Source organism: Mytilus trossulus, chromosome 7, assembly GCF_036588685.1.
Source record: "Mytilus trossulus isolate FHL-02 chromosome 7, PNRI_Mtr1.1.1.hap1, whole genome shotgun sequence".
NCBI classification, from domain to species: Eukaryota; Metazoa; Mollusca; class Bivalvia; order Mytilida; family Mytilidae; genus Mytilus; species Mytilus trossulus.
This window is the reverse complement of record NC_086379.1, coordinates 74,306,472-74,326,024: the sequence shown is the minus strand read 5'-3', so window position 1 is coordinate 74,326,024 and position 19,553 is coordinate 74,306,472. Positions and strand designations below refer to the sequence as shown.

The 19,553-nt window shown below is 32.5% G+C and overlaps 2 protein-coding genes across 7 annotated transcripts in view; one reads left to right on the top strand and one right to left on the bottom strand.

Annotated features, from left to right (window-relative positions):
• Positions 1–19,553, bottom strand: part of LOC134725797 (uncharacterized) — a 67,986-nt gene that overhangs the window by 28,207 nt on the left and 20,226 nt on the right. The window lies entirely within an intron of this gene.
• LOC134725796 (uncharacterized) overlaps positions 1–19,553 on the top strand; it is a 35,076-nt gene that overhangs the window by 10,335 nt on the left and 5,188 nt on the right. For all 3 annotated transcript variants that reach the window (XM_063589955.1, XM_063589953.1, XM_063589954.1), the window contains exons 6-15: positions 2,062–2,202; positions 3,771–3,875; positions 4,467–4,628; positions 6,508–6,633; positions 7,278–7,445; positions 12,045–12,119; positions 14,758–15,001; positions 16,127–16,218; positions 17,155–17,274; positions 17,652–17,823. In XM_063589955.1, coding sequence (XP_063446025.1) covers positions 2,062–2,202; positions 3,771–3,875; positions 4,467–4,628; positions 6,508–6,633; positions 7,278–7,445; positions 12,045–12,119; positions 14,758–15,001; positions 16,127–16,218; positions 17,155–17,274; positions 17,652–17,823 — 1,405 coding nt within the window. The remainder of the gene's footprint in view (positions 1–2,061; positions 2,203–3,770; positions 3,876–4,466; positions 4,629–6,507; positions 6,634–7,277; positions 7,446–12,044; positions 12,120–14,757; positions 15,002–16,126; positions 16,219–17,154; positions 17,275–17,651; positions 17,824–19,553) is intronic.

Below are 19,553 nucleotides of genomic sequence, written 5' to 3'. Positions count from 1 at the left end.
GCATGCTGGGAGTGAAATAAATCTCATTTGAGTCTTGTTCGTTAGCCATATATATGATAAGGGCATTTAAAGTGCATCAACGACTTTTAGTGTAGCTATCAACCAACTAAAAACAAGTGATAGCCATACAACTTTTAAAATGAGATTGTAGGATTTATATGCGGATTTTTTATATGAAATTTAGTAATAAAAGTTAATCATACAATAGAACATTTTTATGATGTTTTTACTACAAATATTTTAAACAAACAAATGAAACTGACATGATCAATAGTGTATTAAAAATACATGCTTGATTCTGACAATGGGTATTAGGGCTATTCCATTTAAACATACATCAACCCCCAGGAAGGCACTATGACAATAGGGCAGCCACCCAGAGAAGCATTTTTACAAATTTTGAAGGATTGTCCTCATCAAAACTTTGAAAAGGGCACCCACCACAAAATGCCTTCCTTGGGGTTGATCTATGTTTAAATGGAATAGCCCTTATTATGTGACACTTTGTGAATGTTGAATGCGTGGTTAAACTCGAGATAATTACTGTGCCTATCCAATAAGCTTTGTGGTAGTAAACTACCTATTGCCTGACCAGTTTAAAAATTGTCAATACAATTTGTCCATTTAAATTGTACAACAGGTATTGTGAGAGCTATTATCAACAGGTGGTCATTTAACTACCTGTAGATTTACCTGGTTTGTTTTTGACAGAGCTAATTTAAATGAATTTAAATGAATGATACATGTAGCTAGCTTGCTTTCCTCATGTTTAATGTCCTGAATGAACTATTCTATTTAGGTATGGGATATTTTACATTAAATACACTATTTGTTCTTTCTAATAAAGATATGTATTGTATATTTATTCATTTTGCTTACAATCACAAATAAATCATTGCTGGTAAATCCCACTTTCATAATGAAGAATAAAGCATTGAAATTTCTATTCACTAAGCCATTTGTACTTTTTTTTGATATATATTGAAAATAAATTTTTAAACAGTAATTCCAATTGAAGTAGATCCTTAATATCAAATGAAACTTAGCATCACTACTATTCCATTTCAGGAATCTTAATATAACATGAAAATATATCCCATTAGAAAACACTACGCCACACATAATTCATCTTGTAGAATTATTCACAAATAATTGGGCTATCCAAAAAAATCCATTTCACAAACACTTTAATTCCATTTAGGATCAAAAACTTAAAATACATCCCACATTAAAAACACCATGAAGCAAACATATATCGCCTTTTTTATAAACTAAATTCACTGATTGAAATTTCCATCTTGACTATTTTGAGACACAAAAAGAAATGGCTTAAAATGTCCCATCTCTAAATAGAATAGTCTATTCTGGACATTGGTCATGATGCATGAGGAAAGCAAGCTAGCTATCAGTCATTTAAATTTTACCTTTTAGGAATAGTGAAGATTTTTTTACTGGGTAGTTAAATGACCACCTGTTGATGAGCTCTCACAATACCTATTGTACAATTTAAATTTATTCTGGTCAGGCAATAGGTATTTAAATACCTCAAAGGTGATGGGATAATGACAGTAAAAGATGAGCATATATTCCATTCTGATCTTTTAATCTTCAATCAGTGAATTCTAGCCATCACGGTTCACCGTTCCAGGTGTGAACAACTATGTATGATAAAGGGAAATGCATTAGCTCACTTTTAAATGAAGTATGACTTCTGATTACTTTTGTAACGATGAAATACTTAATTAATTTAATTGATTAAATTTATAAAAAATAATAGCCTTTTAAACACAGTGTAATGAACTTATAAAAAGGGGGCTAATATACCAGGTAAACCTACAGGTTGAAGTTGAATTTTCAAGAAGGAAGTATGCCATCATGATGAAACTCAATACACGTATGCATTTCGCTTGCACTAGTCCACATGGACTAATAATTGACTCAAAGGTCCAGATAAGATAACTGGTAATACAAATTTAAGACAGAAGCCAGAATCACTATAAGAAGAATATGTGATGTTTAATTAATTCTTAAGTTTTTAAATCAACCATATTATTCATCTAGGTTATGCCAGGAAATAAAAGTCTCAAGAAACCATTTGTTTCCAAGAGTGTCAGGTTTGATGCAACTACCTTGATAACCATGAGCCCACAGGGACGAATGTACATTTTGGCACTAGAACCTGTCCCCAGTGCATCAAGTATAGTAAGTTCTGATAAGAATGCTTATAATACATCCTGCATTGCAGGCACCCTATAGTTTTCACTTTATCCTTCTGTCACCTGTTAACAATTTGTTGTTAACACAAAAGCTTTGAAATCCTTACGAAATACAGACCTGAAATTTGACAGCACCAGAGTTTTACTCAAAATTGCATTTGGTAAATCATGAAAGTTCACAGCTTATTTTGATCTCTGCCAGCGTTTCCAATATATATGGGTTATCATTGCACTCGTCCCTTGAAGACAGCCTTAGAGATTATATGTTCGTATGAGCTCTGTACAGTGATACTGCATAGATGCCAACCATTATGATTTTGGCGTAGTTTTCCGATTTTGCGATAAAAACTACGCTATTACATTCAAAGTGGAATAGTTACAGATTACCAATCATCGTCGTTCAATTTTAAATTTGTAATACACGGATTTTTATCATTACTTTTCCGTCCTGGTCTGGTATTTAGAAAATGCCAATGTAATGCTTTCGAATTCTCGAGAGTTATCAACCAATTGTTGAGTAACTAACTGACTTCCGAAGAGGCAAACTTGCATTTTATGAAGTAGCCTTCCCCCTTTCTCTACTTCTCCTTGACAAAACGAAAATGTACCAGTCGAGAACATCTGAACAATTATTTAATGCTACAGACAACATGTTAAATGACAAATTTTAGTGCACATCACTTAACAACCACTTGTCAGTAATTTTTATTGGTAAATGTAAGTTTATGAATGATAACTGAAAGCTTTTCAAAAATACGTAAAATTTGATAATTTGTTACTGATTGTGTTAAAACAGGGTTGGCATCTATGATACTAGACATATTATCACTCACAATTTAAAGGAAAGTTAAGCAAAATAGCTATAAAACCACATATAAATGCATCATCAGATAATCATAAAACTGGAGATAAATACTGTATACAACAGTGTTGACCGGGTACTAAATGTCCAATATTTTGTTTGTTCTCAGTAAAACATTCAGTTCTTTCTATTTGAATCAGTATTATATTTTGGAAAAACATTAATTCAAACTTTGGCAGTTTTGAATATTGGGACTTTTCACTGAGCACAGCACTGCAAATGTACTGCCTAAATAATTTCATAATGATGTTCATTTTCTGGATGTGTGCTAATGGAAGAGGTGGCTACGCCATGCTATGCGACCCCTCCTTACAAAAATTGATTTTGACCAGTAAAAATTAGCCAACACTTCATATAAACAAATAGACAAAAGCTTTAAAACTGTTTTTTGCAGTCATCCTGAAGATCTATTGAAATTGGCAAAAGTCCAGTAAAATTAAGTTTGGTCCAGTAAAAGTTGTTGATGAACTTGACTAGATGTCCAGTAAGTTTATCTAAAAAAATATCAAATTATGTCCGTTAAAAAGGTCTTTGGTCCAGTGAAGAACCTACTGTTTTCGTACTATTAGTTAAAAGTTTTTGGTGTACTGCACTGCCTAAAATCAGTGGTGGATGTTAAGCCTATAATTGTGCATATTCACTAGTTTCTCTTTAAAAGATTAATGAAATTTCTATTTCATTTGAATTTAAAGGAGAGCGATGAGGATGACAAGGAAAACAACTTGGATGGCATTGAGAACCACAAAGCAGGTGAAATGGAGTGTCATGAAGCTGACAGAAGCACTAGTGTCCATAGAGTAGGTTTTATGGCTTATTTTAATCTATTTGTGCCCCACAACTTGAAGTTTAGTTGCATATTTTTTAACCCTTATCTGTCAGTCTGTCCTATTTAGGGGATAACTATTCCCGCAGTTTTATGCTAGAATGTTTTTACCTGCATCACCTGTGGTGAAAGCAGGTCTAGTACTCACTCCGTCGGTCAGTCCCTCTGTCTGTCAGGTTTTAACTTAACGGGTGGTTTTTTTTCTACAAAGCTTGAGATATTGAGCTGAAATTTGAAATATGAGTCTACTATGATGAGTTACAGATCAAGTTTGCTGTTTGTTTGGGTCAGCTGGTATTTGGCAAAATTACAGCCTATGGATTTAGAAAAAAAACAACAGTTTAATGCAAGAAAGATTTTGATTTGTCTTATGTTTGTTCATGTGTTGAAGATATGTATATTAGGATTTTATAGTTCACGTTAACAAAGTTTAGGTTGACTATTGGAGTACCCTTGGCGGTCTTGTTATATGGAGCTGATCAATTTCCAGTTGCTCTAGATAATTAAGTTTGTTGTATAGTTATTTGTTTTCCAATATACAGACAAGTGTTTGTTTTATTTTCAGACATGCCCAGCTGGTCACACTCTGGAAGGTCTTGGTAGTAACTGTCTTTGCTGTGAGCAAGACAGAGAGTATGCACAGGTTTTGGCTATTGACCGTGAAATAAGAAGAAGAGAGGAAGCAGAAAGGAGGCAAGCTACTGAAGCTGCTGAGGCAGTTGAATTAGTAAGTAATGTATATGCAGTGATGTGTGTGAGAAAGAATTATTCCCACAACTTTATACTTACATTTTTATACGCCCGGGCAATAACTCAAAAACACTTTCACCAATTTCCCTGAAACTTCAGTGAATTGTTATATCTACTGAGGTAAGCTCCTTTTTGTCTTTTTTTAATTTCAGATTTTTAGTTTTGGATTTATGGGGCTTTATTCATAAAAAAAGGGGGGATTTTCAACACTTTGGACAACAACTCAAAAAGGCTTTCACCAATGTCCATGAAACTTTGGTGAATTGTTTATATCTATTGATGTAACAAGTAGCACTTAATAAAATCTGATGAAAACATAAAATTTGTAAAATCTTTAGTTGAATTTAAAACATTAAATTTCTTGTAAAAAATAGGTTCCATGAATGTCATACGTTAGTACTTATTATTGAGTAGTTGCAAGGATGAAAGCACATTAGCAGTCCCTGAGATTCTAACTGTTCCCTGAGGCATATATCATTTTATGATAACATACTTTCATCACCTATTTCCTCATTTAGATCATAACTTTCAGTAGAGTCACTTTCACCATCTTCACTTTCACTGTTTCTTCTTGCTGCTCCTCGTTGTCATTGTAGTCTTTTTTGTCATTTTTCTATGCCCGTCCTCTTTCAGACGGGACGTATTATGGTATACCGTTGTCCGTCCGTTGTCCACACTTCAGACAATAACTCATATAAGCTCCCTTTCCATTTTTATACCCCACGCAACGAGTTGCGGAGGGTATAATGTTTTTGATCCGTCAGTCCGTCCGTCAGTCCTGTTTCTTGTCATCGCAACTCCTCTCAAACCACATAACAGAATTCCACGAAACCTTTTTCAGATAATAAGGACATACTATGTAGTTGTGCATATTGACAGAAATTTGCGATTCAATTTTTTTTCTAGGAGTTACGCCCCTTTGAACTTATTTACTTTAATGTACTACTGCAACAGTTTGTCATCGCAACTCCTCTCAAACCACACAACAGAATTTCATGAAACCTTTTCAGATAATAAGGACATACTATGTAGTTGTGCATATCGACGGGAAATTGCAATTCAATTTTTTTCTAGGAGTTACGCCCCTTTGAACTTATTTACTTTAATGTACTACTGCAACAGTTTGTCATCGCAACTCCTCTGAAACCACATAACAGAATTTCATGAAATTTTGTAGATAATAAAGACATACTATTTAGATGTGCATATTGGCAGGAAATTAATTTTTCTTATACAATTTTTTTTTCTTAAGCTTATTTAATTTCTCCAATGACAATTTGGGGACGTGGGGTATGTGAGCGTGCTCTGACACTAAGGTTCTTTAATATAAATATAAAAGGTACTTGGTACTCAGAAAGTGTGTTGTGAACAAGATAGAATGTATGGATGAAAAATTAAGACAACAAACTCAGTTAAATTTGAGGTAGCCTTAATAGTGCCAATTTTTTTGTTCATTTTTATTTATTATTTGACAGGGCTCACACTATTTCTAGTTGATCATATAAATTCATTAAAAGACAAGTTAAAAGAGCAACAGGCGTATCATGCGCTAAAGTGCAGCCTTTTATTATCCACTGCCGTGAAAAAAAAGAATTTTTATTTCACAACAGATTAAGTTAAAATTTTGACACACTTTTAAAAGCTGTATGCATTATAGCTTGAACAGTCTTAATTTCATCATTTTCATCCATTTTTTATATTTGGTAAATGCCTTTTACGTGATTGAAAATTGCAAAATTTTTCTTGTTAGTGTTCTAGAATTTGATGTTTCATTTGAACAGTAGTATCTAATCATGTTCACACAAGTGTTGATATTCTCATTCTCAAATTTTAACTTTACTTGCTTCCTATAACAGATAAGATTGAGGAGGCAAACAAGATTGCTCGCTGAGCAAACAGATTCAGATCATGGATTTGAAATAAAGATACGAACGCAAGAGGGAGTCCTGTCCAGAAAATTCTTGGAATGTCAGGACATTCAGGTAAATTTCAGTAAAATATGAACAGAAACAATGCAACTTGAACCCCTTTTGAACAAAGTTGGTTGTGCAGGGTCTGTAGATTTTCTGTTGTATTCTCTACATATTTTATACAAATCATGCAGGAGCTGCTCCATGCGTGTTAGGCAATTTCTTACAAATTCCACAGACAATTTATTGTGTGAATCAACATTTATTTTTAGAGTCCTCCCTTCCAAGTTGTCATTACAATGAACATGATGAATATTATAAATGGTTAAAAATGTGACCATATTGTCAATTCTGGCAATTTTGAGCTTGAATAAAACATTCAATAATGTCACAAAATGACGTCACTTTTCATTTTTGGAGAAATCAAAAATGAAAATTAGGAAAATCTTCATTTTCACAGAATTTGATACATAACGGATTCCAGAAGCATTCTGTCAAAATATCAGTTCATTTCTATAATTAACTTTAAAGATATTGGCATCTGAATTTAAATTCCAACGAAATTAATATAAGTGGGGCGTTTCTTTTGTTGGTTAGTATATTTCATTGTTTCAACAAGAATCATGAGCTCTAGGAATTAAATCACCAAATATATTGCAGTGACTATCAAAAGATTTTTTGAATAGAAGTTCATGATATTTTATTTTCTTCGTTAGGTGCTGATGGACTTCATTGGCTCACAGTCAAGTGCAACTGAGTTTTTTACTGTTAGGGGTGCAACAATGGAGATGGCACTAGAGTCGTCTTTGTCAGGCAAGCCATTGTCACACTTTGGGATAACTGGCCCAACGGTGCTAAATTCTGTCTGGATGACAGAAAGCGAGGTAAGAAAACTGAAGTTATATATTTGTACCCTTTTCATTTTAGTGTACTGCTTTATTATGTCCCAACCATGTACAGGATGTGACATATAGTGTTACCCTTGTCCATAAGTCAGTCCGTACATAACACTTTGGTTAAGGTCCATATCTCAGAAAGTAGACATGGTATAGTTATGGTACTTCACCTGTGGAAGTGTCATGGGTAGTGTGCCACGGTTCAGAAACTCTCAGGTCACTTTGACCTACATTTTATGCTTCATTGACTCTGGTTCAGTTCTTTTGAGTTGAGTTTATATCTGGGAAAGTACAATCTATGGGAGGGACATCTACAGGGTGCTGAATGGGACTTGCACTTTTTGTAATCAAAATCAATTTTGTGTTTACAAAATTCAAATCTGTCATTACAAAACCATTTTCGTCTTGCAAAACTATGTGATTTAGACTTGTTTTATGAGAACTTCAATTTTGTAATGATAAAAATTCTTTTTGTAGACAAAATTCTCTTTTGTAGATAAAATTCATTGTTTGAGAAACAAAATCGACTTTTGTGAGACAAAGATATACTTTTTTTGAGACAAATTTTGTCTCAACAAAATAGATTTTTGAGAGTCAAAATTAATTTTTGTTGAGACAAAATTGATTTTTGTGAAACAAAATTCACAAAAATGAATTTTGTCTCACAAAAGTCAATTTTGTCTCAACAAAAATGAATTTTGTCTCACAAAAATGAATTTTGTTTCACAAAACTCATTTTTGTGAGACAAAATTGACTTTTGTTGAGACAAAATTGACTTTTGTTGAGACAAAATTGATTTTTGTGAGACAAAATTGACTTTTGTGAGACAAAATTGACTTTTGTGAGACAAAATTGACTTTTGTGAGACAAAATTGACTTTTGTGAGACAAAATTGATTTTTGTGAGACAAAATTGACTTTAGTGAGACAAAATTCATTTTTGTGAAACAAAAGTGACTTTTGTCTCAACAAAATTGAGTTTTGTGAAACAAAATTCATTTTTGTGAGACAAAATTAATTTTTGTTGAGACAAAATTGACTTTTGTGAGACAAAATTCATTTTTGTGAGACAAAATTGACTTTTGTTGAGACAAAATTGATTTTTGTGAGACAAAATTCATTTTTGTTGAGACAAAATTGACTTTTGTGAGACAAAATTGACTTTTGTGAGACAAAATTGACTTTTGTGAGACAAAATTCATTTTTGTGAGACAAAATTGACTTTTGTTGAGACAAAATTGATTTTTGTGAGACAAAATTGATTTTTGTGAGACAAAATTCATTTTTGTTGACAAAATTCATTTTTGTTGACAAAATTGACTTTTGTGAGACAAAATTGACTTTTGTGAGACAAAATTAACTTTTGTTGAGACAAAATTGATTTTTGTGAGACAAAATTGATTTTTGTAAGACAAAATTCATTTTTGTGAAACAAAAGTGACTTTTGTCTCAACAAAATTGAGTTTTTTGAAACAAAATTCATTTTTGTGAGACAAAATTGATTTTTGTGAGACAAAATTCATTTTTGTTGAGACAAAATTGATTTTTGTGAGACAAAATTGACTTTTGTGAGACAAAATTCATTTTTGTGAGACAAAATTGACTTTTGTTGAGACAAAATTGATTTTTGTGAGACAAAATTCAGTTTTGTTGAGACAAAATTGACTTTTGTTGAGACAAAATTGATTTTTGTAAGACAAAATTCATTTTTGTGAAACAAAAGTGACAAAAGTGACTTTTGTCTCAACAAAATTGAGTTTTGTGAAACAAAATTCATTTTTGTGAGACAAAATTCATTTTTGTTGAGACAAAATTGACTTTTGTGAGACAAAATTCATTTTTGTGAGACAAAATTGACTTTTGTTGAGACAAAATTGATTTTTGTGAGACAAAATTGATTTTTGTGAGACAAAATTGACTTTTGTGAGACAAAATTGACTTTTGTCTCAACAAAATTAACAAAATTGACTTTTGTCTCAACAAAATTGACTTTTGTGAGACAAAATTCATTTTTGTTGAGACAAAATTCATTTTTGTTTCAATTTTGTCTCACAAAAGTTGATTTTGTATGCAAATTAGTTCACAGAATCCAAACTTAACTAATTTTCGTTCAAAAATGACTTTTGTAGCCCATTTATCAAATACGGTAAGGCCTAAAAAAAAAAAGACCTGTGTTACCGGTAACATCATCTTGAAAAATAGGTCAGTAGGTCTCTAAATTTTTATTTCTGATATTTTTTTTTTTACATTGTTAATGAAATCTGGAAAATTATCATGGTTTTTCTCCAAGGATGGGTCTGTAATTAGTTTCAAATACCCAAAGTGCAGCCATTTGCAATGTTTTTGAAGCACCTGGTGTGCAAATTTCTTGGATTTAACCTATTTGGAATACCTTTTTAACATTAATAAAATGGTTTACTGGCTTTCTGTGACAATAGAGGCAAGGTAAATAAATTATTATGTTGATTAACAGAAGCCTGTGTCAAAAACAGGGTCGGTTGATACCTTTTTTGTTTTGATTAATCTAATAAAATAATTAGGGTCAGGGCTTAAAAACAGGGTCAGTTGGGTTACTGGAAACTTAGATTTTTTTGTCTGCCTAACAATAGTCAAGTCTGTGATACAAAATTGATTTTTTTCATGACAAAAGAAACTTTTGTCCACTGAAAGATAATTTTGTATGTCAAAATTTAAATTTGTAGTATACTACAATTTTTATTAAACAGAACTCATTTTTGTTGAACAAAACTCACTTTTGTCCATAAAAATTTGAATTTTGAGTACAAAACCACAAGAGTCCTTTTCGGCACCCCAAAACATCTGGTTTTACACACACATTTTCTAGTTGGCAATGCTTTATCACTGCCTCACTACAACTATAAAAGTTTTTCTAGTCGCTTTCCACAAAGCAAGTTTTAATCATTTCTTCAGTTTACTGATGATATTAGTAGCTTTTAAATGAAAGTATATTTAACAGTGTGTGTATACGCTCGTCTTTTAGAAGGGACGTATTATGGTATACCATTGTCCGTCATCCGTCGTCCGCACTTCGGACAATAACTGAAAAACACTTTCACCAATTTCCATGAAACTTAAGTGAATTATTTATTTCTGTTGACGTCAGCTCCCTTTCGTTTTTTTTTTATTTCAGATTTTAAAGTCATAAGAAACGAGTGACCGATGAAAAATAATGTTCTTCCAATTCTTGAACCAATGCATACAAACATCATAAACTTAGTCTTCTGTGCTCGAATTTATCACTTTTTTCGTGTAAATTTCGTATAATCGTCAATTTTTTTTTCAATCGGTCAGTGTTGTTGTGAAAATATGGCAGGTAATTAAAGTTCGTGTTTTGAAGCCGAAGTTTAACGATTGTCACATGTTTGTCAACAATTGACGAAAAATAAACAAAAAAGCATGGAAATTGAGCACGTGTTTAACATGTATATTCAGATAATAGTTTATTTTAAGGACATCCATGCGTATTGTGGTCACCGGATTTTTACGAGATGGGTCACACTGAGGTCACCTTGCATACGGATAATATGTCGGGTGAATTGCTTGCTGGAAGGAAGCAATTCCAATAAGTAAACTTTTTCTAAATATGAATAAATTAAAGAATTTTCTTCAGAAAAAAGTATATGTACATAAGTTTTATAATGAGAACTATCCATTGAGTTATAAAAAACATATGCATTATTATTTTTTTATTTGAGGTTTCTTATGACTTTTAGTTTTGGATTAATGGGGCTTTATTCATAAAAAAAGGGGGATTTTTAACACTTTGAACAATAACTCAAAAAGGCTTTCACCAATGTCCATGAAACTTTGATGAGTTGTTTATATCTGTTGATTTAAGCTCCCTTTCAATTTTTATAAATTTCAGATTTTACATTTCCGTGTTATGAATTTTTATGCTTAAAAAGGGGGGGATTTTCCAATTTTGGACAATAACTAACACTTTCACAAAATTTTATGCAACTTTGTTAAATTGTTTATATCTATTGACATAAGCTCCCTTTCCATTTTTATAAATTTTAGATTTTACGTTTTCTTAAGAAATGAATTTTTATACTTATAAAAAGGGTATTTTATGCAACTTTGGTGAATAGCCTTAAGGTGGTACCTAACACCTGAACTAAAATTAATTTGGCTCGTTTAATTTTCTTAAAATTTTGACAAAGTATTTACTTTGACCCTTTGACAAAAATATAAAAAAATCAAAAAAATTGAACCAACCGTTTAATCAGAAAAATTACACTGATTACAGATTATATAGCAGTTTGACAAATACTCATTTTGATCATTGAGAAGCTTAATATTCCCTTAAGAACACAACGTCATTTAAACGTTCTGCTGAGTTATCTCCCTGTAGTGTTAGGTACCACCTTAATAGTGCCAAATTTTTTGTGCATTTTTATTTATTATTTTTTTTTTTGGGGGGGGGTATTTGACAGGGCTCACACTATTTCTAGTTGATCATATAAATTCATTTAAAGCATAAAAGACAAGTTAAAAGAGCTACGGGCGTATCATGAGCTAAAGCGCAGCCCTTTATTTTATATTGTTGCACTATTTTTTTTTTAGACAGCTGATAATGGTGAGCAGACATTTGCTGATACTCCAACTATTGGTAGTGCTTCTACTATTGAGACTATGAAGGTACTTAAACCTAGTAGATGTCGAGATATTTACAATAGATTGCAGCAATCTGAATAAATTCTTATTTCTTCACAATTCAAGATTTGATAACTTAAATAATAGAAAAATTAATCGAAATGGGAATTTGTCAAACTCAAAGGGACAACAACCCATCCAGCGAGTAAGAATAAATCACAGGAAGACACATCGGTCTTCAATGAATAGTGAGAAACCATCACACCAAGAGGTAGGACGTAGCCGGCCCTGAAACCTTTATGTAAACTGGTTCAGTGAAATGGGCTTCTTTCTAGACTTCACATACCTGCCAACTTTTGAAAATGCCCATGGGGGTTTTAGTGCGCGACAACAATTTCAAAGGTTGCAATTCTTTGCGATGACTATTTTGCGCGTGCTGTTTTGTGGTCTAGAAAAAGTGTCATATTTGTAAGATGAGCATACATGCCTTTTTCTTAAGTTTATTTGCATGATTCTAGTTATTATATCAGTAGAAAATATGAACATGTAGCTGTAAGACCAGGAATTATTTTCATGTGTAAGAATACTAAATAGTTGTTGACTTTTCCAATTTAAAATTATACACAAAGACGGACCAGCTTTATCAGGTTGGGAACAACACCTAGGGATACCCCCTCAATGTTAGGACATTAAAAACCACTTTTTTTTCAGTACAAATGAGTACATGTAGATCATAAGATGTATAGTTCTTTGGGAAAAGTGTCTTCAAGTAATATGAATGTGTGCTCATTTGTACTTAAAAAGTGGTTTTTAATACCCTAACATTGAGGGGGTATCCCTAGGTGTTGTTCCCAACCTGATAGACCACAAAACAGCACGTGCAAAATAGTCATCGCAAAGAATTGCAACCTTTGAAATTGTTGTCGCGCGCTAAAACCCCCATGGGCATTTTCAAAAGTTGGCAGGTATGTTATCACAAAAAAAGATCAAAGGAAGAATCCACAAAATTGCGATAAATATTGTTATTCTTCTTTTCAGGCCACAATTTTTTCTCACAGGCAGAGTTCTGCCTGAACAGTTAAGATTGAAACTGATTTTGGTCAAAAAAGCTGTCATTGTCGTGAAAGCTGTCAAAACGCGTTAAAATGTTTTTTAAAAAATGGTCATTTATCTCCAAAACTGTTAAGCAGAATATGATGAAACTATGTATAATTGTTCAATAGGCTATGAAGGTGGAATTGATGGGAAAAAATACAGTTAACTCTCGTTGTCTCGAACTCGGTTGACTCGAAATTTCGGATGAGTCGAAGTTTTCACGTGGTCCCGAACTTTATTCCATACAAAAGTATGTAATTCGACTCCTGATGAGTCGAAATTGGATGAGTCGAAATTTCGGTTGAGTCGAACTAAATTTACAGTACCAAGGTTAACAAAAGCATTCAAAATTCATTTTTTATCTCGAACTAATACACATATGTCAAAACATGACCTCCGGGATTTAAATGGATTGAAGAGTTAATCTGACAATACACGTGTAATTAAATTTCCGGTCACTGACCACTGTATTGATTTATGACATGCTATTTCCATGAGTGTTTACCTAAGATTATCTTTTATAATTTTTTTATAAATAATTAGTGATACCTTGTTAATGTTCATGAAAAAATATTTAAAATGTTTACAAAACACTTAATACACTATATATGTGATTTACACTAATGAGCTTGGGTGTGTATAAAGTGAGGATTATGGCTTCCGTTGATGATCACCTAAAAACTACTCAAACGGCGTCTTTAATCTTGTTATATTTTCTTTTGAAAAGAAAGAGTGAGATAAAACAAAATGAATAGAAATCAAAATTTTCTTAAATCTCTTGTATCCGAGAATAAACAATTTTGTCAGCTATAACCGACCTGAATAACGAAACTATCGATTGGAAATTACTCTCTTGGAACATGTGGAAAAGCCATAGGATTTTTTTTTAATTGAAACAATTGAATAAGTAAAAATAATGTCATTATAATAATAAAAGACTGTGACATACAAATACATCGATCTGATACTAGAATATCGATCCCCTTGCCATATTCACCCGGATTTATTTTAGCTTTACCAAGCTAAGCAAGAGTTGTGTCCCTTAGATTGTCGAACTTCCGGTGTTCGTTTGAGTCGAACTACGTGTATCTCGAAATATTTCTCTGGTCCGGCTGACTTCGACATAACGAGAGTCGACTGTAGTAAGAATTGTTGATATTTTGGCAACCATTTCGAAAGATGGGCTACAGATGGCTACAAACTCAACATTGTCTTTTTTCAACAAAAATTGATGTTTTGGCTAATTTTATGATTGTGAACAACATGCAGCCATCAAAAATGACCAGTGGCAACATCAACTATAGCTTGCAATTCTAGTTATGTTTGACATTGTTGCAAATTCAAATATAATATTAAGTCATATATTAAGTCATTATGACAGATAAATGTAATAAAAATTTATTAATTTACTTTTGTTGGGGCACTTTAGGGCTTGGTACATGGTGTGGATTGAAGACCATGGGGTGACCCCTGGATGAAAGTGTTTTTTTTTTTTTTGTGATTGATTCTGTATTCACTTATTTACTCCATATCATTTAATTTTCTCACATAATATTTAGAACATAGCACATAAGCAACTACTTTTCAGGAGCCTAGAAAAATAGATGATCTCATTGAAGCATGCAGTTTGAAGCTTGATCCGAACATATCAATTATCTCAATCCTGCGTGAAGATGCTATTGACACCCTTCTTGTGGAAGTTGCCCGTTTTAAGCCTGGATCAAGGTTACATATTGAGTTTGAGGCGGAGGATGGCTGTGATGGTGGAGGGTTATTGAGAGAGCTTAACAGCCTTGTCTTGAAACAGTGGGAGAAATCTTCTCTCAGCAATGGTAAGAGCAGAACTGGTTCCAAAATCCTCAACTTCAGGTTGATATTCTTCTTTTGACCTTTTTAACTGTATTATAGCATATTAATAGACCTTTTTAACTGCATTATAGCATATTAATAGACCTTTTTAACTGCATTATAGCATATGAATAGACCTTTTTAACTGCATTATATCATATTATATAGGCCTTTTTAACTGTATTATAGCATATTAATAGACCTTTTTAACTGTATTATAGCATATTAATAGACCTTTTTAACTGTATTATAGCATATTAATAGACCTTTTTAACTGTATTATAGCATATTAATAGACCTTTTTAACTGCATTATAGCATATTATATAGACCTTTTTAACTGCATCATAGCATATTATATAGGCCTTTTTAACTGCATTATAGCATATTAATAGACCTTTTTAACTGCATTATAGCATATTATATAGACCTTTTTAACTGCATCATAGCATATTATATAGGCCTTTTTAACTGCATTATAGCATATTAATAGACCTTTTTAACTGCATTATAGCATATTATATAGACCTTTTTAACTGCATTATAGCATATTATATAGGCCTTTTTAACTGCATTACAGCATATTATATAGACCTTTTTAACTGCATTATAGCATATTATATAGACCTTTTTAACTGCATTATAGCATATTATATAGACCTTTTTAACTGCATTATAGCATATTATATAGACCTTTTTAACTGCATTGTAGCATATTATATAGACCTTTTTAACTGCATTATAAAATTGAGAATGGAAATGGGGAATGTATCAAAGAGACAACAACCCGACATTTTTCATCAAAATTATGGTTTTTAGTAGAGTTAACCAAGTCAAATAGACATATACTCCATAATGTTTCCTCCCATTTTCCTCAGCATCTGTAAATCACAGCTGCAATGCAACGCAGGTGCAGAAATCGATTGGTCTTGTTTAAGCATAGATGACTACATGAACCTATAAAATCAGTACCTGCTTACTCAGAAAAACATCTAATATTCTTTCTGAAATTAAGCAAAGAGTCTGCTTATTTATAGAGTTAAGCAAGTAGCTTCAATAATTTGTCCTTAAAGCATATAAATGATGCCATGATTTTTTTTTGGACATTAGCTTCTGGTAGTGGTTTCTCCATAAATGCTTCTGCCTTAGACAACCAGGACTTTCAGACCCTTGGACGCTATGTTGGTAGTACAGTTGCCCAGGTATAGTTCTTTTCAATACGACTTTGATATGTTGGTACTTCTTGATTTATAGGACATGAGTTGAATAACATTTCATTATTTATGCCCAATGAAGTATAGTTCTTTGTAAGAAGAATTGGATAGTCCTTTGAATTGCTATAAATAAACATGAATAAAAAATTCAACTTGGCTCTCCAACATGTCTTAGTTTTGGGTAATACTGTGGATTCATTTATTTTTGTGTGTATTAATTTTTGTGGATCGCTGAAAATATGCATATTCGTGGATCTTAGATTTCATGGTTTTGCCAATCTCTGTTTACAAAGCCTATTGAAAATATGATAGTCACTGGACATTTGAATTTCGAATTTGAGGTTCACGAAACCCACGAAAATTGGTATCCAACGAACAATAAAGATTCCACAGTAAACATTTTTCCAATTATCATTTCAGCAAGCTTTAGAATTGATGTAACTTTGTTGTCATTCAGCAACCTAACTTCTGACTGTCAATGCCTCTGATATGTGACTTAGATAACCCTGATGCTGAAAGTCGAGCAGCATCATACTCAGGGTCATGCATTCATTTTACAAGCAGTATGAAGATGAATTATTTTTTTAACAGTAATGTGCTGTTATCATACTTGACAATTTCATTAATATCAGTTAATAAGAAATTCAGAGACATCATGACTAAATAAATGTGGCACTCAGAGAACAGAATTTTGAGGAAACTGGTAAGAGATTTATTAATAATCTGCAGAGTTTTGTATTTCATCATTTTGAACAATAATACTAGGAACTTGTAGGAGGTATACAAAAATTATTGTATAGAATAAGAATTTGGGCAGGATAGTCAGAAACCAATTATAACACTATCCTAGGGGTTAGTACATGTTTGTACTTCATGTGTTTAGCACTGCACTACAAGGCTAACATTCTATACTACTAATTTTAGGGCACAGTTGGCTTGCCTGTATTTACAGAGCCTTTAGCTAAGTTTATTATTAAAGGCAGTCTAGGAGAAGTGACAAAGCAACACTTTGAAACAAAGGAGCAGCAACAGTTAGCAGAAAAGGTAAAGAGGGGTATATAAAGAATTTTTTTAGATTCTATTGTAATTACTTTCTGTATAGGTAAGAAGTTCTGACGTGGTAATTATAAGGGTAAATATTTCTTCTTTAAAATGTTTCACAGTGGTTACTTGTTCTTGTGAGAGAAAAAGTTTTTTCAGAGGTCACAAAGTAATATCTCTTTGGTTCCCACATTCTGGTAGATTTTGAACAGCTCTGATATAAATATCCACATTCTTTCCAAATTTTCATATAAAATACTTTTTTTTTTGGAAAGTGTCATTCTTTACACCAACTGGCTACAACCATTCTTGGAAGGCTGTTAATTTATAATTGGAGGTATTAGTATTTACATTCTAATGTTACCATGGTCTTTTTACAGGTTCTGAATTGCAAATTAGATGAGATAGATGACATTGTGGATAGGCTTTCAATTGGTTGTTCGAAGCCTTCCTCAGCCCTGTGTGAGGCTGACAGAAAATGCTGGCTCCGAGGCCTCTACAGGAGAGATGTGCTGTCCATGCAGTTGCCTGCCATCATGGATTTTCAGAGAGGCAAGTTTGTTAGTGAGATTTATATATATGGTCTAGCATGACGGCTGCAGTGCAGGCGATTTGGTGTCACGATATCACAGTAGCATGGGTTCGAATCCCGGCGAGGGAAGAACCAAAAATTTGCAAAAGCAAATTAACAGATCTAACATTGTTAGGTTGATGTTTAGACGAGTTGTATATATATATATGTGTATACAACTCGTCTAAACATCAACCCAACAATGTTAGATCTGTGAGTTTGCTTTCGCAAATTTTTTTGTTCTTCCCTCGCCGGGATTCGAACCCATGCTACTGAGATACCATGACACCACAACGCCTGAATTGCAGCCGTCCTGCTAGACCACACAACCACCTGGGCTTCACAATAATAAAGCTTTCGATGGCCATGTGTTACCTTTCCTCATCAGTTTTAATCTAGCTGCGTACTACAGTACATGATATATAAGGCATGGAGAGGAGATGCATGGATATACATATGTGTATATATATAACTGATGTGGAAAGTTAACACCTGGCCACTGAAAGCTTCATTTTTATGAAGCCTAGATGTTCATGAGGTCTAGCGGGACGGCTGCAGTGCAGGCGATTTGGTGTCACCATATCTCGGTATCATGGGTTCTAATCCCATCGAAGGAAGAACAAAAAAATTGTGAAAGCAAATTTACAGATCTAACATTGTTAGGTTGATGTTTAAACGAGTTGTATATTTTCAGATATATATATAGGGTGGAGAAGTCTTAACTTGTATATATATATTATATAGGCGTAAAAAATATTTTTCACATGTGCAGATGTATATATTCATTAAATAAAATAGTGAAATAAGTTAAAAAGTTAAGTTGAATGGAACTGTTAACTATTAACATATTTTACTATTTTATTTAATGATATATATATTGTGTACATGTTGTATCTACTTTAGTCTCCTGAGATAGATTCATGGTATACTGCCATCTTGGATTGTACAATCACAGTACAAAATCGGTCTAGTTATTTGCCTAAATCTGCAAATATGGAGACAGATTTGCAATTCAATGGGTTAGAATGTTTTTTTCTATTTAAAGGAAATTTGTAAATTAATTGTATTGTACAAAATACTTTAACAAATATCATTTTTTGTGGTTTTAAAATCATTTTTTTTCAAAATGAGCCATTTAAGGGGAGATAACTCTTTTAGTACAAAATTTATACTGGGCTAATGGGAATTTTTTTATTTTTACTTGTAGCAAGAAATCAAGTTCGGTGACACCATGTTTTCTTTTTATTTTCTTAAAACATATTATGAAACCTTTCTTCTTACAATTTATTTCAAAATTCTTTTTATGCACACTATTTTTTCATGAACAAACTAACCAAATTTTGGCAATTTTCAAAGACTCAAAGCTTGAAAAATAGCACAGTGACCCCTACTTTTTATTAAATTTTTGAAAAGAGCATAGTAAAATCTTCATTTTGGCAAATTATAAAAAAAAAATGTCTCAAATAATATATACTTGTGATCTACCTAGCTGCACAAAAGAATTCACTGAAACTCTCTGAGAGTCTGTCTCCTACTATTTTATATTTTGACATGTTTGATGACTGTGAACTTAGGGGTTTCCCATGGCAAAACATGAACTCCACTATTAAAGCCTATAGGTTGTTCATTTTGCAAATGTCTATGCAACAACTCATAAACTTATCTTCTGATTTCAGTTTTATAAGACCACAAAAAGTTATGTTATGAGGTC